The sequence below is a fragment of the Carcharhinus amblyrhynchos genome, chromosome 2 (assembly GCF_965287045.1).
Source record: "Carcharhinus amblyrhynchos chromosome 2, sCarAmb.v2.hapA, whole genome shotgun sequence".
Lineage (NCBI taxonomy): Eukaryota > Metazoa > Chordata > Chondrichthyes > Carcharhiniformes > Carcharhinidae > Carcharhinus > Carcharhinus amblyrhynchos.
Genome location: NC_137325.1, coordinates 110,052,011 through 110,069,099, shown reverse-complemented (window position 1 = coordinate 110,069,099; position 17,089 = coordinate 110,052,011). Strand labels below are relative to the sequence as shown.

The following is a 17,089-nucleotide window of genomic DNA, read 5'->3' as shown; positions in this document are numbered from 1 at the left end:
ATAAATAGTTTGTTAGTTACTAAACCTGGTGCTCACCAATTATTTAAGATATCACACTGACATTAAAATTGTCATCTGCATTCAGATAATGATTAGCAGATTTTAATGTATACGTTCCCCAAGTCCCTCCTCCCCCTGAACCGACAATGGTGCAGAATTGTCAGTGAAGCTAATGCATCCTGCTTGCATAATAGTCAGAATGATGCTCGTTTCGCAAATGGCATCTGCAACAATACAGCAACATAAGAACACAAAGCACAAACATTTGGATTTGTAATGAGGAGGACAGATGGCTTCACAACATTCCACAATTTGCTCTATTCTGACAATCTGCATAAGTGACTGGAAGAGAGGTGAAGCATGAATTTTCAAATTTTTGATCATAAAGTGTCCTATAACAGTTACACAAACGCCTACCTGCACAATGCAATCCTGTTGTTAACGACGCAGGTTCCTCCATTTTTACAATAGGCATTTGGACATTCTACAAGAGAGCAAATGGCATTAATAAACTGAGGTGATATTACATTAGACATTAAAAAAAGAAACAACTTTGTAATTACATTGTTTCCCATTTGTTTTCCTACCTGAGCAGCTAGATTCATCGGACTTGAAATCTCCACAGTCAATGACACCATCACATCGCTTTGTTACTGGGATACACTTTTTACTGGACCCACAGAGCAAAGAACCATTGAAACAGTGCACTGCAGCTAGGGAAGATAATCAGCCTTAATTTTACTGTACCAAAGTAGGGCAATATTTTCTATTGATATCATGAGGAAATATGGAATGTAACGTTTCCATTTGGTCTTTCAAACCTATTCCTTTTACATATTTATACGGAAGTTGTAAAGTTCTGCTGAAGGCATTAAGCCTCACTAAACGTGAGACCCAAATTTGAGCAGCCAACATTATCATCCTGTTCTTGGTCCATACTCATACATGGAGATGCTTTGCACCAGACCACACACATAATTTCTTCATATAGTAACAATCATCATGAATATTCCCTGATGCTCAAATATTGTGATACAATATATAGATTACTCAAATGCCATCGCAAATTTTGAAAATAAATTTGAACAAAGATGAGTTTTGAATAATGAGCATGCACTCTAAATATACAGTGACTAATTTTATGATTCAGAGACATATTGTAGCATTAAAAACTGACAGGGTGGCGCGGTAGCACAGTGGTTAGCACTGCTGCTTCACAGCTCCAAGGACCTGGGTTCGATTCCTCCAGCTTGGGTTACTGTCTGTGTGGAGTTTGCACATTCTCCTTATGTCTGTGTGGGTTTCCTGCGGGTGCTCCAGTTTCCTCCCACAGTCTAAAAATGTGCAGGTTAGGCTGATTGGCCATGCTAAAATTGCCCCTTAATGTCCCGAGATGCGTAGGTTAGAAGGATTAGCAAGTAGATATGGGGGTGGGGCCTGGGTGGGATTGTGGCCAGTGCTGACTTGACGGGCCAAATGGCCTGTTTCTGCACTGTTGGATTCTATGACAGGGTAGAAATGTCAATCACTAGGGGACAAAGGTTTAGATAAAAGGGGGAAGTTTAAAGGAGATGTGAGAGGCAAGTTTTTTACTCAGAGGGTGGTAAATGCCTGTAATGCGCTGCCAGAGGAGGTGGTAGAAGCAGATACAATAGCAACGTTTAAGGGGCATCTTGATAGATACATGAAGGGAGGGGCGCAGACCACATAGAAGCAAACGGTCTTTCCTTTAGAAAGGCGTCATGTATCAATGTAGGCTTGCTGGGTTGAAGGACAAGTTCCTGTGCTGTACTGTTCTTTTGTTTCTTATTAGTACCACAAGTAGGCTTACATTAACACTGCAATGAAGTTACTGTGAAAATCACCTAGTTGCCATACTCCGGTGCCTGTTTGGGTATACTGAGGGAGAATTTACCATGGCCAATGCACCTAACTAGCGTATCTTTCGGACTGTGGGAGGAAACCAGAATATCTGGAGGAAACCCACACATTCACAGGGAGAACGTGCAAAGTCCACACAGACAGTGACCCAAGCCAGGAATCGAATCCGTGTCCCTTCTGCAATGAGGCAGCAGTGCTAACCACTGAGCCACTGTATTTTTCTTTGAGTTAGTTGCCTGCCTGCTACATGCAAGAAGAAGAGGAATGTTACTCAGGTATTTAAAGTCCCATGTGTAAGATGTCTGCAATTTCTGACACCAGTCCTGCAAAGAAAAGCTAAGTGTTGTACAATAATGAAACAGATTGTGATGTCCATTATGGAAGGGTAACATGCTATCGACACACACCATCCTATCGCAACAAGACCAAATACAAAGCAACAAAAATAATTGTGTCAGTGGAGGTGTTTCACTACTGGATGGATCATTTCATTCATTTCAAGAATGTTAAGCATAATACAGTTATTAATACAAAGAAAAATTGTGGCCTCTTTTTATAATTCAATCATGCAAATGTGCATTGTTGCTGCACTGATTATTCAGTGTAACATTTTTGTTTGTTCATGAAAATGTGCAGACGTGGAATTGAAGGAGAGGTTAATCTTCTTACTAACCTCCATCTAATCCTATTTCATTGGTACAAACATATGCAAAGTTGTATTGTCTGCCACTCTGAGTTTCTCGTATCAAATTCACTTTATGGCTTCTGTAGCCATAACCTTTCGATAACGGATCTTCTTTTAGCTGCAAAAATGTGCATAGACAGCTGAAATGAGTCGGGAACTCACTCTTGCTGTAGATAATGGAATGGATTTTGGAGAGCCTTGCAAAACTATGAATCTGTTCATGTCCACATTGTTCTCAGCAAACTGATAAAAAAAAATGAACTCTTGTTGTAGATTGATGTTATATCTGGTTTTATTTGCATTTTTTTAAAATGCAGAATGACTGTAGACATAAGAGTTAAAATTGATTGCTGGAAACTTGCATTAAAATGCAGCTGGCTGGCAATCAGTGCCAGTTTTATTACACACTGATGTTTAACTGCTGGTGCCAGACAGGAGAACTTGTGGTGCAGTGGGAGCATGTCTACCACTGGGCCAGAAGCTCTGAAAACAATCCCACCGTGTCCAACATGAGGATTTGTTGGCCACAGAGGGAGCTTTCAATGTAGCTCAGCGGGTTGATAATCAGTTCGGAAAGTCTTCCACTCCTTCCCCAAAGGGAAAATAACACCGTGAATGTGAAGACACAGGTAAAAAAATGTTGGTGCTTGGTACATCGTAAATGAAAATATATCTTGCCTCATTCTTATCTGACATTATCTGTTACACATTTCCAAGCGTACGTAGCTCCAGTCCTCTTAATCTTTGTCTTTTTTTTAGGAGCAAATGACCACTGTTGATTGGCCCTTATCCTATACCTTTGTTGTTAAATGATATTGGATCATTTCTTTATTCTCTCTCTCGTAGTTAGTTCATAGAATCACAGAATTCCTACAGTGCAGAACAGGCCATTCGGCCCATCAAGCTTGCACCAACAACAATCCCACCCAGGCGCTATCCCTATAACCCCATATGTTTACCCTGCTAATCCCTCTGACGCTAAGGGGTAATTTACCGTGGCTGATCCACCTAACTTACACATCTTTAGATAGTGGGAGGAAACCATTGCAGGCATGGGGAGAATGTGCAAACTCCACACAGGCAATGACCCGAGGCTGGAATTGAACCCGGGTCCCTGGCGCTGTGAGGCAGCAGTGCTTACCACTGTGCCACCGTGCTCCCGTGTTGTAGGCAAAAGAAGGTTGTATGAGTATTGCAATTCGTCCATCCCACAATCATCTGCATCTTGAATGCTCCAACATTTGTTTCTGTATTACCTGGTAGATTATTTCAAATAGTTAGTTCTCTTTGAATAAAGAACTTCCATTTAAAATCTCTTTTAAATTTAACATTTGTTTCTTTCAATTTATGCTGTCTTATTCTGTTGCTCCAACTGACCTCCAAGTAATATGCAGGACTCAGTCAGAACTTATTCATTTTCATGCTACCTTGGCAACACGTTCCTCTCGTGTTTGATTGAGACTGTGTTTTTGATCTTGCTTGATGCCTTTTAATTACTGCTTATAATGATTTTTTGAATGTTACTCTATTCCCGGTTTCACATACTTGGCACACCCGTGACCAGGTTTGTAATATCTCAGCCTCCAGTCTGCTCTCAGTGTTCCTTGGGCCTATCAATAATTCTGCTGCTGGGAACTCAAGCTACGATTCCATAACCCCCTTCCTTGAAACTAGCTTCATTAATCCCATTCTCCCTCACATCGCTCCATGGTTTGTCAGCCAAAGAACTCCTCGAGTGAGACCTCCGCAAAATGTTTCCTTGGAACTGGGCAATAAAACAGGGGCAGAGAAGTAAAATTCACTTCAATCTGTCGGATCGTGTAAGTTTAAGTTGTAGGGAACAGCAGGATCAAAGAGGCACATCGGGCTATTGCTTTGAAATATCTCTTGTTTCAGTTTTTTCTGAAGAATCATGTTTAGATATTTACCATTGCTTTTTTGATATTGTGTGATGTTAAGTAATTTGGATCTATCTGCAGATGTGCCACAATGGGCGAATCTTTTGGAGTTTATCTGTGTTTCGATGATGTCTTTCATTTTCTTCATAAATTGCGATTTTGCGTACTTTCAATAGGAGTGTTGCCGTCTGCTTATCTAGGAAATAAACTATGAATGATACCATCTGGAAGTAGCAGAGCATAATGAATCTATCTTTGGATGGCGTAGTGTAAGCCAGTACCTAAATACTGAGTGAGCTTGCAAAGTAGAGGAACAATCATTTGCACTACACAGTGCATAATTAGCTTGTATTGTTCTGTGTTATCTATATTGCATGTGCATCTCAGTTATCCTATGGCAAAGTGTTCTGCATCTTTCCCATGAAGGATGTCCGGGTGTTGTTTAGGTGAAACAATGATCCTGTAACGTCCATACAGAAGAGTTAATCAGAAACTACGTAGATTGTACGCACAGTGAAAAATCAGTTAAACCATTTCCTACACCTCTATAAGCAATCCCATGGAAAACAAAACCATGGCGACAATTAAAGTTCATATTTTTGGAAAATATATGAATCAAAGTTTTTTCACATTGTTTGTGGTCTTCATTGCAAAGAAAGAAGTCTCACAGCAACAGGTTAAATTTCAACAGGTTTATCTGGAATCACGAGTTTTTGGAGTGCTACTCCTTCATCAAGTGAGTGGAGCGATAGGTTTCACAAATACGGCGTCATGGCTTCATTGCAAAGGGCCAGAGACTGTTACAATAGACGATGGTTTGTTTCCAGTCAGTGCACTGAGTTCCTATAGCTACAGAATCTACCATCATTTGACATTGCAATACAACCCACAATGGAATGGTGGTATCGAATAATTCAACAGGGTGATCAAGAATAGTATAAGGCTAATATGTCGGATTCATATCCTACTTTGCAAACACTGACCCATCCTACATTCTATGACAGGAAAGACACCAACCAAATGTTTGATAGATTACGTCTTTCACATGTCATTGACCATTCTTAAGCCATCACCACCATCCAATGAGAATATTGGAACAAAAGCAGATGAAAAATTGCAAAGTGACAAGATAAAGCAAAAGCATAGCTTGAGAAGCTAACAGGTGCATGAGAACTACAATTTGAAATGGAGATGACTGCAACTCATGGCTGCAAACTTGCATCCTCTCTATCGTGACCACAGCAGATCAACCCGGTTGCTTGGTAACAATACCAAGCAGTTGGTTGACTACACTAATGGAACTCGAGACATTTGACAGTGAGTAGACCAGGATACTTTCAGGATAGCGATTGTGAGAGTAAATTTCCTTTCTGATGAGAAACTGTGGTATTGATCATCTGCCTCATTGAACTGATGACACAGACCATCAACCTCAAATTCATAATCTCAGCATAGTTATCAGAGACCTTTGTGTTACAAAGACTATTTCTGTAGCAGCTGATGTGGCACTCTGCCATGCAAGGATGTTATAGAAGCTTTACTTTGCCATTCCCCTGTGCACCCACAGGCAAGCAGGGCACAAAATCACTGGTCTGTTTGAAATATCACAACAAGTTTGTATTTTAGAATTCTGGCCATTAACATCTCCCTGGTATATCATGAGTGCAGCGCTCCAAATCAACCCAGGCTTAGGAATGGCAACGGAAATACTGCTGGTGTCCTATGTCTGTCAGACTCACAGTAGTGATTCTTGCTGTTAATGTTCTTAGTCTGCTCTATAAAGCTGCATCAGTCAGTCCTCAGCCCCAAAGGCCCAACGGTTCTTTTCAAATGTTTGTCCAATTTGCCTTCTCACATGGCATTCGGTCCTTCCTCTAATTTCTAAGGAATATATATGTTGTAGATAGGGCAATCCATCACTGCATCCCACCCAGTCCTCCGAAGGAAGTCCCAGAGAAATGGAAGGGACAAATCCATCCTGGATTTGGCCTCATTTCCCACTCCTCTTCCCCTGGGATCGAAGAACTCTTCAGATAAAAATGAAAGGGATATCAGTGCAAGATGACCTAAGAACAAAATTTGTCTCCTCCGAACAACTCCTGATTACATCCCCTTCCCCTTTCATGGCCTGAGAACCACAGGACTACATAAGAACATAAGAACATAAGAAATAGGAGCAGGAGTAGGCCATCTAGCCCTTCGAGCCTGCCCCGCCATTCAATAAGATCATGGCTGATCTGTTGTGGCTCAGTTCCACTTTCCCGCCCTCTCCCCATAACCCTTAATCCCCTCTCTTATCAAGAACCCATCAACCCGCTTCTTAAAAATATTTAGCGAGGCAGCCTCCACCACTTCAACGGGCAGAGAATTCCAGAGATTCACCACCCTTTGAGTGAAGAAGTTCCTCCTCAACTCCGTTCTAAACCGCCTCCCCTTTATCTTGAGGCTGTGCCCCCTAGTCCTACTGTCTTTTTTGAGCGGGAAGAGTCTCTCCACCTCTATCCTATCCATCCCATTCATCATCTTATACGTCTCAATGAGATCTCCCCTCATTCTTCTAAACTCTAACGAGTACAAGCCTAGTTTATTCAGCCTCTCCTCATAGCTCAACCCCCTCAACTCCGGTATCAGCCTAGTAAACCTCCTCTGCACTCCCTCCAGGGCCAAAATATCCTTGCGCAGGTGCGGCGCCCAAAACTGCACACAGTACTCCAGCTGCGGCCTCACCAATGCCCTATACAGCTGCAGCAAGACCTCCCTACTTTTATATTCAATCCCCCTCGCTATGAAGGCCAGCATCCCATTTGCCTTCCTGACCACCTGCTGCACCTGCAAGCTGGGTTTTTGCGACTCATGCAAAAGGACCCCGAGGTCCCTCTGCACCGTCGCCTGCTGCAGTTTTTCGCCACGTAAGTAATAGTCCTTCCTACCATTCTTCCTACCAAAGTTCTTCCTACGAATTCAGACTGCAGCTAACTTTCTGCGAAGACCATCCACAGCTTTCCTGTCTCATTTAATAACGGGTGCACCTTGAGCTGTACCCACCCATTCAAACGCAGGATCATTCCTTGTACTCAGTAAATTTCTGAGACACAATGGATGGAATTTTCCCGCCCTGCCTGCCATGGGAATTGTAGCGGGTTGGACACGAACCATGCAAAAGGTTCGCTGACCCCGGGAAGGATTTTCCAGTCTTGGGGCGAGCGTGACTAGAAAATCTTGCCCAATGTTTTCATTGCTAGGTTGCTGTTAATATAATTGAAAGAAAGCAGAAATTTAGTAGCAACATTTGCATGTTGAGTATAAACTACATACTTGGGGACAAATAATTGGAACTTACAACAGCCAAATTCATCTTCGTTGGAAGAACAGTCTGGAACTCCATCACATTGGAGCAACGATGGAATACATTCTTCATCCATGCATTGGAATTCTTTATCTCCACACTGACCCTGAGGAGGCAGGGTGCCTGGAACCATAATTGAGCAGTTTGATTCGTCGCTTCCATCTGTGCAGTCCTCTTCACCATCACATCTCCATGGCAGATGAATGCACTCCTTCCCATTCAGACACTGAAATGCATCTGGGGAACAGGTCACTGGCCGAGGCGGAAGAGGTCCTGTGAGAGGAAAGAGAAACTGTTCTGATGAAAGGTCATCAATCAGAAACCGTGGGCTGGGCTTTTACCCTTGAGGCAGGTAGTGAGAGTAAGGGAAATACCGTGCACGGCACACCCACCTCAGGAAAAGGCACCCATAAGGGCGGCATTTTCTTTGTGGGGCAATGGGTGCGGGCTGCGGTCAGATGAACCAACCTGGAAAAATGTTTGGAGGCACCCACAGGTCTTGTGTGGTGTGGAGGCAGTCTGTTTTAAAGGTCCATCTCAGTAATTTGGGGCTTTGTCCCAGTTGTAATAAAAACAGGAAGGCCCTCTAGCCTTCACCCTTCACACACCCATATGATCCCCATGCCTCATCCATGCCACCTCAAGCCACCCACTCATTCCCTATGGTCTGTCATGACCCCTTGCCATTGCATGCACTCCCAAACAATTCCTATGACTCTTCATTTTCCCAATGCCAAAATGTGACACTTCCATGTCCATTCATCCGCTATAAACATATAGAAAAATAATGCTATAGTGATAGTAGGGTAACAGAATAGTCATCATTGATAACTTTCCACATTCTTAAAATAAGCTCTTTTGTAATGTAGCCAAATAAAATTGTCAATCAACCAGACCCTTTAAATTATTAAAAGGAAACTGCCAGGACTTGAAACTTCTTTATCCTGTGTGAAGTAACATTGTGACATTGACAGCATAGATCAGAGAGCAAGAGTTGTCAATCAAGCAATGGTTTTCCTGGTATTTCAGTATGCTTACGAATGTCTGGGCTCGCAACCACAAATGCATAATGATGTTTGGCTAAGGGAACCCATTTCCTGGTTGAAACATCTCCCAACTTTCCGAATACTGGTGCTAGTGCCCCATGAATCAAAACCCAATCGTCCCACACCGATCTTTGAGACACGCATTTAACTCACTGATCTTAATCCCCGACTGAAATTTTCTCATAGCTCAGATTATTTAGCTCCTAGATGCTCATACTCTTTATGCAGGACTGCTTTCCTATTCCTACCTATGTCATTGGTACTATGTCCATTGGTATGCGGACTATGAGAAAGGGATCCTCCTCCTCCCAAAGCAATTCCCCTATAGCCCACAGCAGATGTCCCAGACTCTGGGGATGTAGCCTTATGGGGAGTCTTACGGGGCCATAGAGTTTGGGGGTATACCTTGGTGTGGGTGCAATGAGGGCTAGAGGGACCTTTGGGTCTATAGGGGACCATTGGGGCCATATCTTGTCATGGGGGTCATGATAAGGATCTTGAGAACTGAATGAAATGAGTCACTTTAGAGTGAATTACATTGGCTCTGGAGTCACATGTAGGCCAGACTAAGTAAGATAGTTAAAGTTTGTTTATTGGTCACAAGTAGGCTTACATTCACACTGCAGTGAAGTTACTGTGAAAATCCCCTCAGGTGGCAGATTTCCTTCCCTAATGTACATTATTGAACTAGATTGGTTTTTACAACAGTGGTTTAATCAATAAACATTTCATTGAATCAAATTGCTCCATCCACTGTGGTGCAACTCAAACCCAGGTCCCCAGAGCATTATCCTGGATGTCTGGGTTGCTAGTCCAGTGACAATACCACCGCCTTCCCTTGGCATTAATGGAATAGTGACAAGCCAAGATTGGGAGACTACCGCTCCTTCAGTCCAATAGGATGGCCAGCGTTTCAAAGTGTCTGAAGCACCTGGTTGTTTCAGGGTGTAAGTGCCTTTTCAAATGCAAATTAGGACCTTAAGGTTAGAGAAGGTTGGAGAACGTATTATGTCTTAGCCATTTCTTCTTTCCACTGCATATTTCTCATAATGGTGACAGTGCCTACGTTATAGCTGAGGAAAGATTTTCCAATCAATAGCATGGTGAGTAATGAGTGTAGTCAAAAGTGCAAAGTTGAGAGAAAAGGTCTTTGACAAGGTTTTGCTCAATCCATGAATTTTGCCCTGGTATATCTTACATGTTGGAAAAAACTGAATTACATTTCATGCCAAATCTTTATTAAAACTGCAGAACTTATGCAAAAATATGCAACTGAATGTTTAATGCAATATCCTGCCTTCTATGTTAGCATTGTGCCGTTTGCCTTCAAAATCCATTTTGAAGGGGCACAAGGGAACATCCATGTCTGATCAAATTCTTACAAAGGGACTGACTTTGTATTTTTCCTTGGTTGCAAAGTTTACAGTGCCTTATTAGTGCTCTGCTGTTTACATTGGAGGTTGCTCTGGGATCAACCAAGACAACCCTGAACAGCGGAAATAAAATGGCAAAGAGTCAAGAAAAATTGATTGGAACTGCAGCCTAATACTCAAAAGCTGCTTTTAGCTAATCCATGCAGACGCTTATGTGCTCATAACATTCCTCTTACTAATTAATAGCAAAAACTCACAAAGTTCATGTACGGATTAACCAATTGAGAATTATTTCACAGAGTCTATGGTTACACATTCATTTGACCTTTAAATTATTTCAACATATAAACAGGAGTTTCTGCACCTAAGAACTCCATTTTGGAGGAGTTTCCATGTGTAGGGTTTTTGAAATTCATTTATAAGACATGAGTGTTGCTGGCTAGCCAACATTTATTGTCCACCCCTAGTTGTCCAAAGACAGGTGAGAGTCAACCACATTGCTGTGACTCTGGAGTCACATGTAGGCCAGACCAGGTAAGAATGGCAGATTTCCTTCCCTAAAGGACATTAGTGAACCAGATGGGTTTTTGTAACAATTGACAATAGTTTGATTGTCATAATTAGATTCTTAATTATATATAGATATGTTTTATTGAATTCAAATTCATCATCTGCTGTGGCAAGATTTGAACTCTGGTCCCCAAAGCATTAGCTGAGTTTCTGGATTAATAGCCTAGCGATAATACCATTAAGTCTTGGCTCCCTTAAGGAGGTACTGCTAAGTTTCTTGCTTAGTGCTGTTCTGTAAAACTGGATGCTTAATTTTAGTTTGGGGTGCAAGTACACCATGGGTAGAATGGACAACAAGTTCACACAACAACATTGACAAGAGACTTGAGCCGTTTTAATCCCAAAGATTCCATTTCAAATCAGACTCCGTCCTGAAGCCAGCAGAAATATCATTACAACTGGTGGAACAGGGGTGAAAAATCATGTGGAATGCCAGCAGAGTTGCAGAGGAACTGTTCCTGACAAGGTGGGGGGTGGGGGCTGGTTAGTAGTGGAGGGGTGGAAGAAACGCATGTTAGTGGGTCAATACGGTGGGGAGAAGGGCAGTTACCGAAACAAGAAGTGTAGGAAAGGAAGGATGCAGGGGAAGGGTGGGGTGAGCTGCCACAGCTAGAACACTGAAAATTATTGAGGAGAGATTCTCCTGAAGAGTTCCTCTGCCCCAGAGCATCAGAACAAAATCAGTTTACCTCACTGTTTCACTGTGTCACTGTCTTGATTTGAAAAATTGTTAAAATGATTATGAATAAGCACAACCCATCCCTGGACAAACACCTATTGTCAGCTGTGGCTGTGACCCTATCCTAATATCTCTTTGTGTCAGCATCTCAGAGGCTCAGGGATGGGAGGGGAAAAGCTATTGACATTCTACATAGGCCAGTTGACAGTACAGTGATGGGCTGCATCAAGCAGCTCTGACTGCGTCAAACCACTTGGACTTGGAGCAGTCTTGGATGTCTGTGCCAACATGGGCACTTACTGAGAGAGAAAATCAGGGGAGCAGATCTCCCTGAAATCCTGAAAGTGGGTATCATGCTCATTTTGCCAGAGCCAACGCCACTCAGAGAACAGAGTACAGACAGGATGGGAGATGCTTGAAGTCCTTGTTCGCACTTGGATTTTTGTAAACCAGAGGAAATGCTGGACGTCCAGGTCCAAGATGGCTGCAGTCTGGACTCTTACAGAAAAAAGTCAGAACTGTTACAGCTGGCTCCATGGCTCCTGGGCCTGGTGCAGTGCTTCCACTCTGTATGTTGTCTGAAGGATCATGGCTACCTGTTCCACCCTGGGGAGCTTTGCTGTACAAAGAGAACTTATGGTGGCCCTGGAAGACGAAAGTGTCCATGGGCAGCAAGCAGACTAGTAAAAGGGACAAAAATAATGTGAATAGGATGTTGTAGGACAACCCAAGAACATATCCTTACCCCACTGATACAAGGGCCCTGTTCCAGATTACCGTACCTGATCGTCAAAAATAAATGAAAATCAGGAGCAATGTAAAATGGATTTGCCAGCATTCATTTCACACTATCACATAAAATTAACATCCATCCTTTCACTTCTCAGGTGCTGCAGGTTATTTTAGGCCACCTGTTTCCACAGCCCAAAGCCTCCATTTAATGGCATTTTGCTGCTTGCAACTCACCTGGGTCACCCTACTTCACTAGAAATGGCTGCAAGTTGCACTCATGATATCCTCCCCCAACTTTTCTCCAGGAACAAAATCAAGTCTCCTTCAAATCCGTTTTGTGTTAAAACATTCCATGTTCCAGCAATACACTGCAAAAAGAAATCTTTCTAACATTTGCCTCTTTCTTTGAGTGATAATCCGGATTTATGTCTCCCAGTTATTAATTCCGCCACCAGCAAAAACAATCTTTCACTGTTTACCTGCTCAATATTTTTTAACATTTTCCGAATCTCTATGAGAACACTTCTTCATTTCCTTGTTCTGTTGAAAGAATCTATAATTCTCAATATTTTCCTAATAGCATCATTCTAGTGAATCTTTGTTGCATCCTCTCCATCATTTTCATATTTTCCCTGTAATGAGGAGTGCAGAAATGCGTGCCGCATTCCAATCTAACCTTACCAACATGGTGCACAAACTCAGTCTTGCTTTTTTGTTTTAAAGAGATACTATCCTCTTTGTGGATTCAAGAACCCTTCGGCTTTTTTTATTCTTTTTCCTTCCGCATTCTCACTGGGCTATGTTACATCTCTCATATTTTCTGCTGTGATATGGGTCCTATTATTCAGGGTATATACTCCATTTTCTATAAATATTCTTAATTTTTCTCTGAATCTGCCCTATCTGTTTATGTTCTCTGGCACGCTTTCTCACAGCATTCTGTACCCCAAGTTTGATATCAATGACAAATAGAACCAAAAAAAGTACAATAGAACAAAGTACATCACAGGAACAGACCCTTCAGCCCTTCATGTCTGTGCCAATCATGATGCCCTAACTAATCTAAATAAAACCTTCTGCTCTTACTCGGTCCATATCCCTTCCTATTCACGTATCCATCCAGATGCCTCATAAATGTTGCTAATGTGCCTGCTTCCACCACCTCCTGTGGCACCACCTCCTTCCAAGCACCCATCACCCTCTGCATGAAAAACTTCTCTTACACATCTCCCTTAAACTTTCCCCTTCTCACTTTTAACCTGCGCCGTCTTGTAAGGATCTAGATAGGCTGGGCGAATGGGCCAGGAACTGGCAAATGGAATTTAATGTTGGCAAGTGCGAGGTGGTCCACTTTGGTAGGAATAATGGTAGGAAGGGCTATTACTTACATGGCGAAAAACTGCAGCATGCGACGGTGCAGAGGGACCTCGGGGTCCTTGTGCATGAGTCGCAAAAACCCAGCCTGCAGGTGCAGCAGGTGGTCAGGAAGGCGAATGGGATTCTGGCCTTCATAGCGAGGCGGATTGAATATAAAAGTAGGGAGGTCTTGCTACAGCTGTATAGGGCACTGGTGAGGCCGCAGCTGGAGGACTGTGTGCAGTTTTGGTTGCCGCACTTACGCAAGGATATTTTGGCCTTGGAGGGAGTGCAGAGGAGGTTTACTAGGCTGATGCCGGAGTTGAGGGGGTTGAGCTATGAGGAGAGGCTGAATAAACTAGGCTTGTACTCATTAGAGTTTAGAAGAATGAGGGGAGATCTCATTGAGACATACAAGATGATGAATGGGATGGATAGGATAGAGGTGGAGAGACTCTTCCCGCTCAGAAAGGACAGTAGGACTAGGGGGCATAGCCTCAAGATAAAGGGGGGGCGGTTTAGAATGAAGTTGAGGAGGAACTTCTTCACTCAAAGGGTGGTGAATCTCTGGAATTCTCTGCCCGTTGAAGTGGTGGAGGCTGCCTCGCTAAATATTTTTAAGAAGCGGGTTGATGGGTTTTTGATAAGAGAGGGGATTAAGGGTTATGGGGAGAGGGCGGGAATGTGGAATTGAGCCACGACAGATCAGCCATGATCTTATTGAATGGCGGGGCAGGCTCGAAGGGCTAGATGGCCTACTCCTGCTCCTATTTCTTATGTTCTTACGTTCTTATCCTTGGAAAAACCCTCTGACTATCCACCACGTCTATGCCTCTCATAATTTTGTAGACCTTTATCAGGTTTCCCCTCAGCCTCTGTCTTTTCAGTGAGAACAATCCGAGTTTACTCAACCTCTCTTCATAGCCGATACCCTTGAGACCAGACAACATCCTGGTGAACCTTCTTATTTATTTATTTATTTATTTATTTATTCACCACCCTTTGAGTGAAGAAGTTCCTCCTCAACTCCGTTCTAAACCGCCCCCCTTTTATCTTGAGGCTGTGCCCCCTAGTCCTATTGTCTTTTTTGAGCGGGAAGAGTCTTTCTTATTTCTATTTCTTATGTTCTTATGTTCTTATGTTCTTTGCACTCTCTCCAAAACACGTCCTTCTGGTAGCTCTCTGTCTATGTCCAGATATGTAAGAAATAAAATCCAGGCACAACCTGAACAATATAATTTATCCTACACTTTTCTTTCTTCCCTCTAACCATCTTTCTATCTGTATGTGATATTCCCCTTACACCCATGTCTAACTTTTTAAACCATGTATCATCTGAAGGTAAAGGCACAGCTTTGCTTCCACTGTCATCCTGCCATTGAAATGGGGGCTGACATTGGCAACAAAACAAATGCTGCATTAGTCTTTTTTTAAGTTGTTCATGGATGTGAAGAAGGCATTATTGGCAAAGCCAATTGTAATAGTTCCTGTTCACCAGTTAGACAAATAACAGCAGCACAGTGGCACAGCAGTTAGCACTGCTCCCTCACAGCGCCAGGGCTCCGGGTTCGACTCTGGCTATGGGCAACTGTCAGTATGGAGCTTGCACATTCTCCCTCTGTCTATGTGGGTTTCCTTCAGTTGCTCCAGGTTCCTCCCACAGTCCAAAGATATGCAAGTTAGGTGGATTGACCATGCTAAATTGCCCCTTAGTGTTCAGCGATTTGCAGGTTTGGGGGATGAGCGGGGAAAATATGTGGAGTTACGGGGATGGGGCCTAGGTAAGATGCTCTATCAGAGAGTCAGTGCAGACTTAATGGGCCAAATGGCCTCCTTCTGTTCTGTATGATACCAATAAAAAAACTAAAACTGTAATGTTTATTTACATACAACTGTAACACAGAGGCTTGTTGCCTCATAGCTACCAGTCAGCTCCTATAAAGGTTCTAGAACGGAAACCTGAGCTCACCAAAGTGATCGCCACCCTGTTCTTTGAAAAGTTCCCAAGGTCATGTGACACTTTCTCTGCTGATGGTTCCTTAAAGGGACAATCATAACATCCCTTCCCCTCTGAACCTTTAATACAAATGTCAATACTCAATTTACACAGTCTAAGATAATTAAACATTCAGCACAAGAATTTCACCAATTATAAATTAAGTCTTTCAGGGGATTCTGGATCCTTGTGGAGCGGTGTTATTCCCCCGTTGGGGGCACTTCCAAAGGATGTCTGTCAGCCGAAAACCACAATGACAGGTGCCTCTTCAGGCGCAGGCAATTCAGTTCGATCGATTTCCATGGAGATGTTGTTTCTGCCTGTCACAAGAAGTCCAGGTACTGCAATGCTTGGATAGTCAACAACATTCCCAGGTGCCAATATAGCTCCTGATAGCGATACTGGTTGCTGACACAACTCTTGCTCTTTCAAATGGTCTATGTGTTTCTCAACGATCCTTCCTTCTACACACACTCGATAAGACAGGAGTCCATATTTGGATAAACCGCCCTCCAGGGACTCAACTCAACCCACGTCCAAAATTCCTCACATACACAACTATATCCACTGAAAACAACCGTGTTGACCTACATGAATATGGGTGGCACAGTGGCACACTGGTTAGCATTGCTGCCTCACAGTGCCAGGGACATAGGGTCGATTCCCGACTTGGGTCACTACCTGCTTGGAGTTTGCACATTCTCCCTGCGTCTGCGTGAGTTTCCTATGGGTGCTCAAGTTTCCTCCTACAGTCCAAAGATGTGAGGGTTAGGTTGATTGGCCATGCTAAATTGATCCTTGGTTTCAGGAGGTTAGTAGGGTAAATAAGTAGGATAATAGGGATAGGGCCTGTGTGGGACTGCAGTGAGTGCAGACTCAATGGGCTGAATGGCATCTTTTTGTACTGTAAGGATTCTATGAACCATGGTTTGTCTTCTGACTGCTTAGGCTGGCTTCTACCCTCCCAGGCAAATTTGGAAATATGAGGTCCAGTCTTGTTCTGAGATGAAAGTTCATTAACAACTCTGCTGGAAGGACATCATCATCTGCAGAATAGAACAACACTTCAGCAATATTGCTGGGAAATTGAGTGTAGATTGCAGAATGACTGAACTGCAATGCCAACAAATACTTCTCAATGAATAATTGACCCAAAAGAGAAAAGTGAAGAGAATGGACCTCTGGACCCTATGGGACGAGAAGAGAAGAATTCAGGACGCTCTACAGAACTTGCTGTTCCTTCAAAAGACTCCAGGAAGAAATTTATGAAGAGAAATGATCTTCAACTCTTGGCAAGGACATCAGAGTTGCATCATCAACTGCTGCATCAAAGACTGAAAGGGCATTGAAGATTTGACAAAGGTGACAAAGGAAAAAAGAACAATACCCTGTAAGACTGTCAGGGAAAGAAAAAGAGATGATTTTCCAAGTTTTCAGAAAGGCTGTCTTCTTTGTCTTGGCAGTGGTAAGAGAGCCACACTTCTCCCTGTGTGAGGTTGTTCCATGACAGGCAATGGGAAAAATTGC

General features: G+C 42.9%; 1 protein-coding gene across 1 annotated transcript in view; it reads right to left on the bottom strand.

Moving 5' to 3' along the window:
• The window catches only part of malrd1 (MAM and LDL receptor class A domain containing 1), a 322,326-nt gene that overhangs the window by 36,446 nt on the left and 268,791 nt on the right, over positions 1–17,089 (bottom strand). Inside the window, exons 33-35 of the mRNA XM_080211010.1 lie at positions 7,805–8,083; positions 588–713; positions 418–484 (exon numbers count right to left, since the gene is read on the bottom strand). Of these exons, the coding sequence (XP_080067136.1) occupies positions 418–484; positions 588–713; positions 7,805–8,083 (472 nt within the window). The remainder of the gene's footprint in view (positions 1–417; positions 485–587; positions 714–7,804; positions 8,084–17,089) is intronic.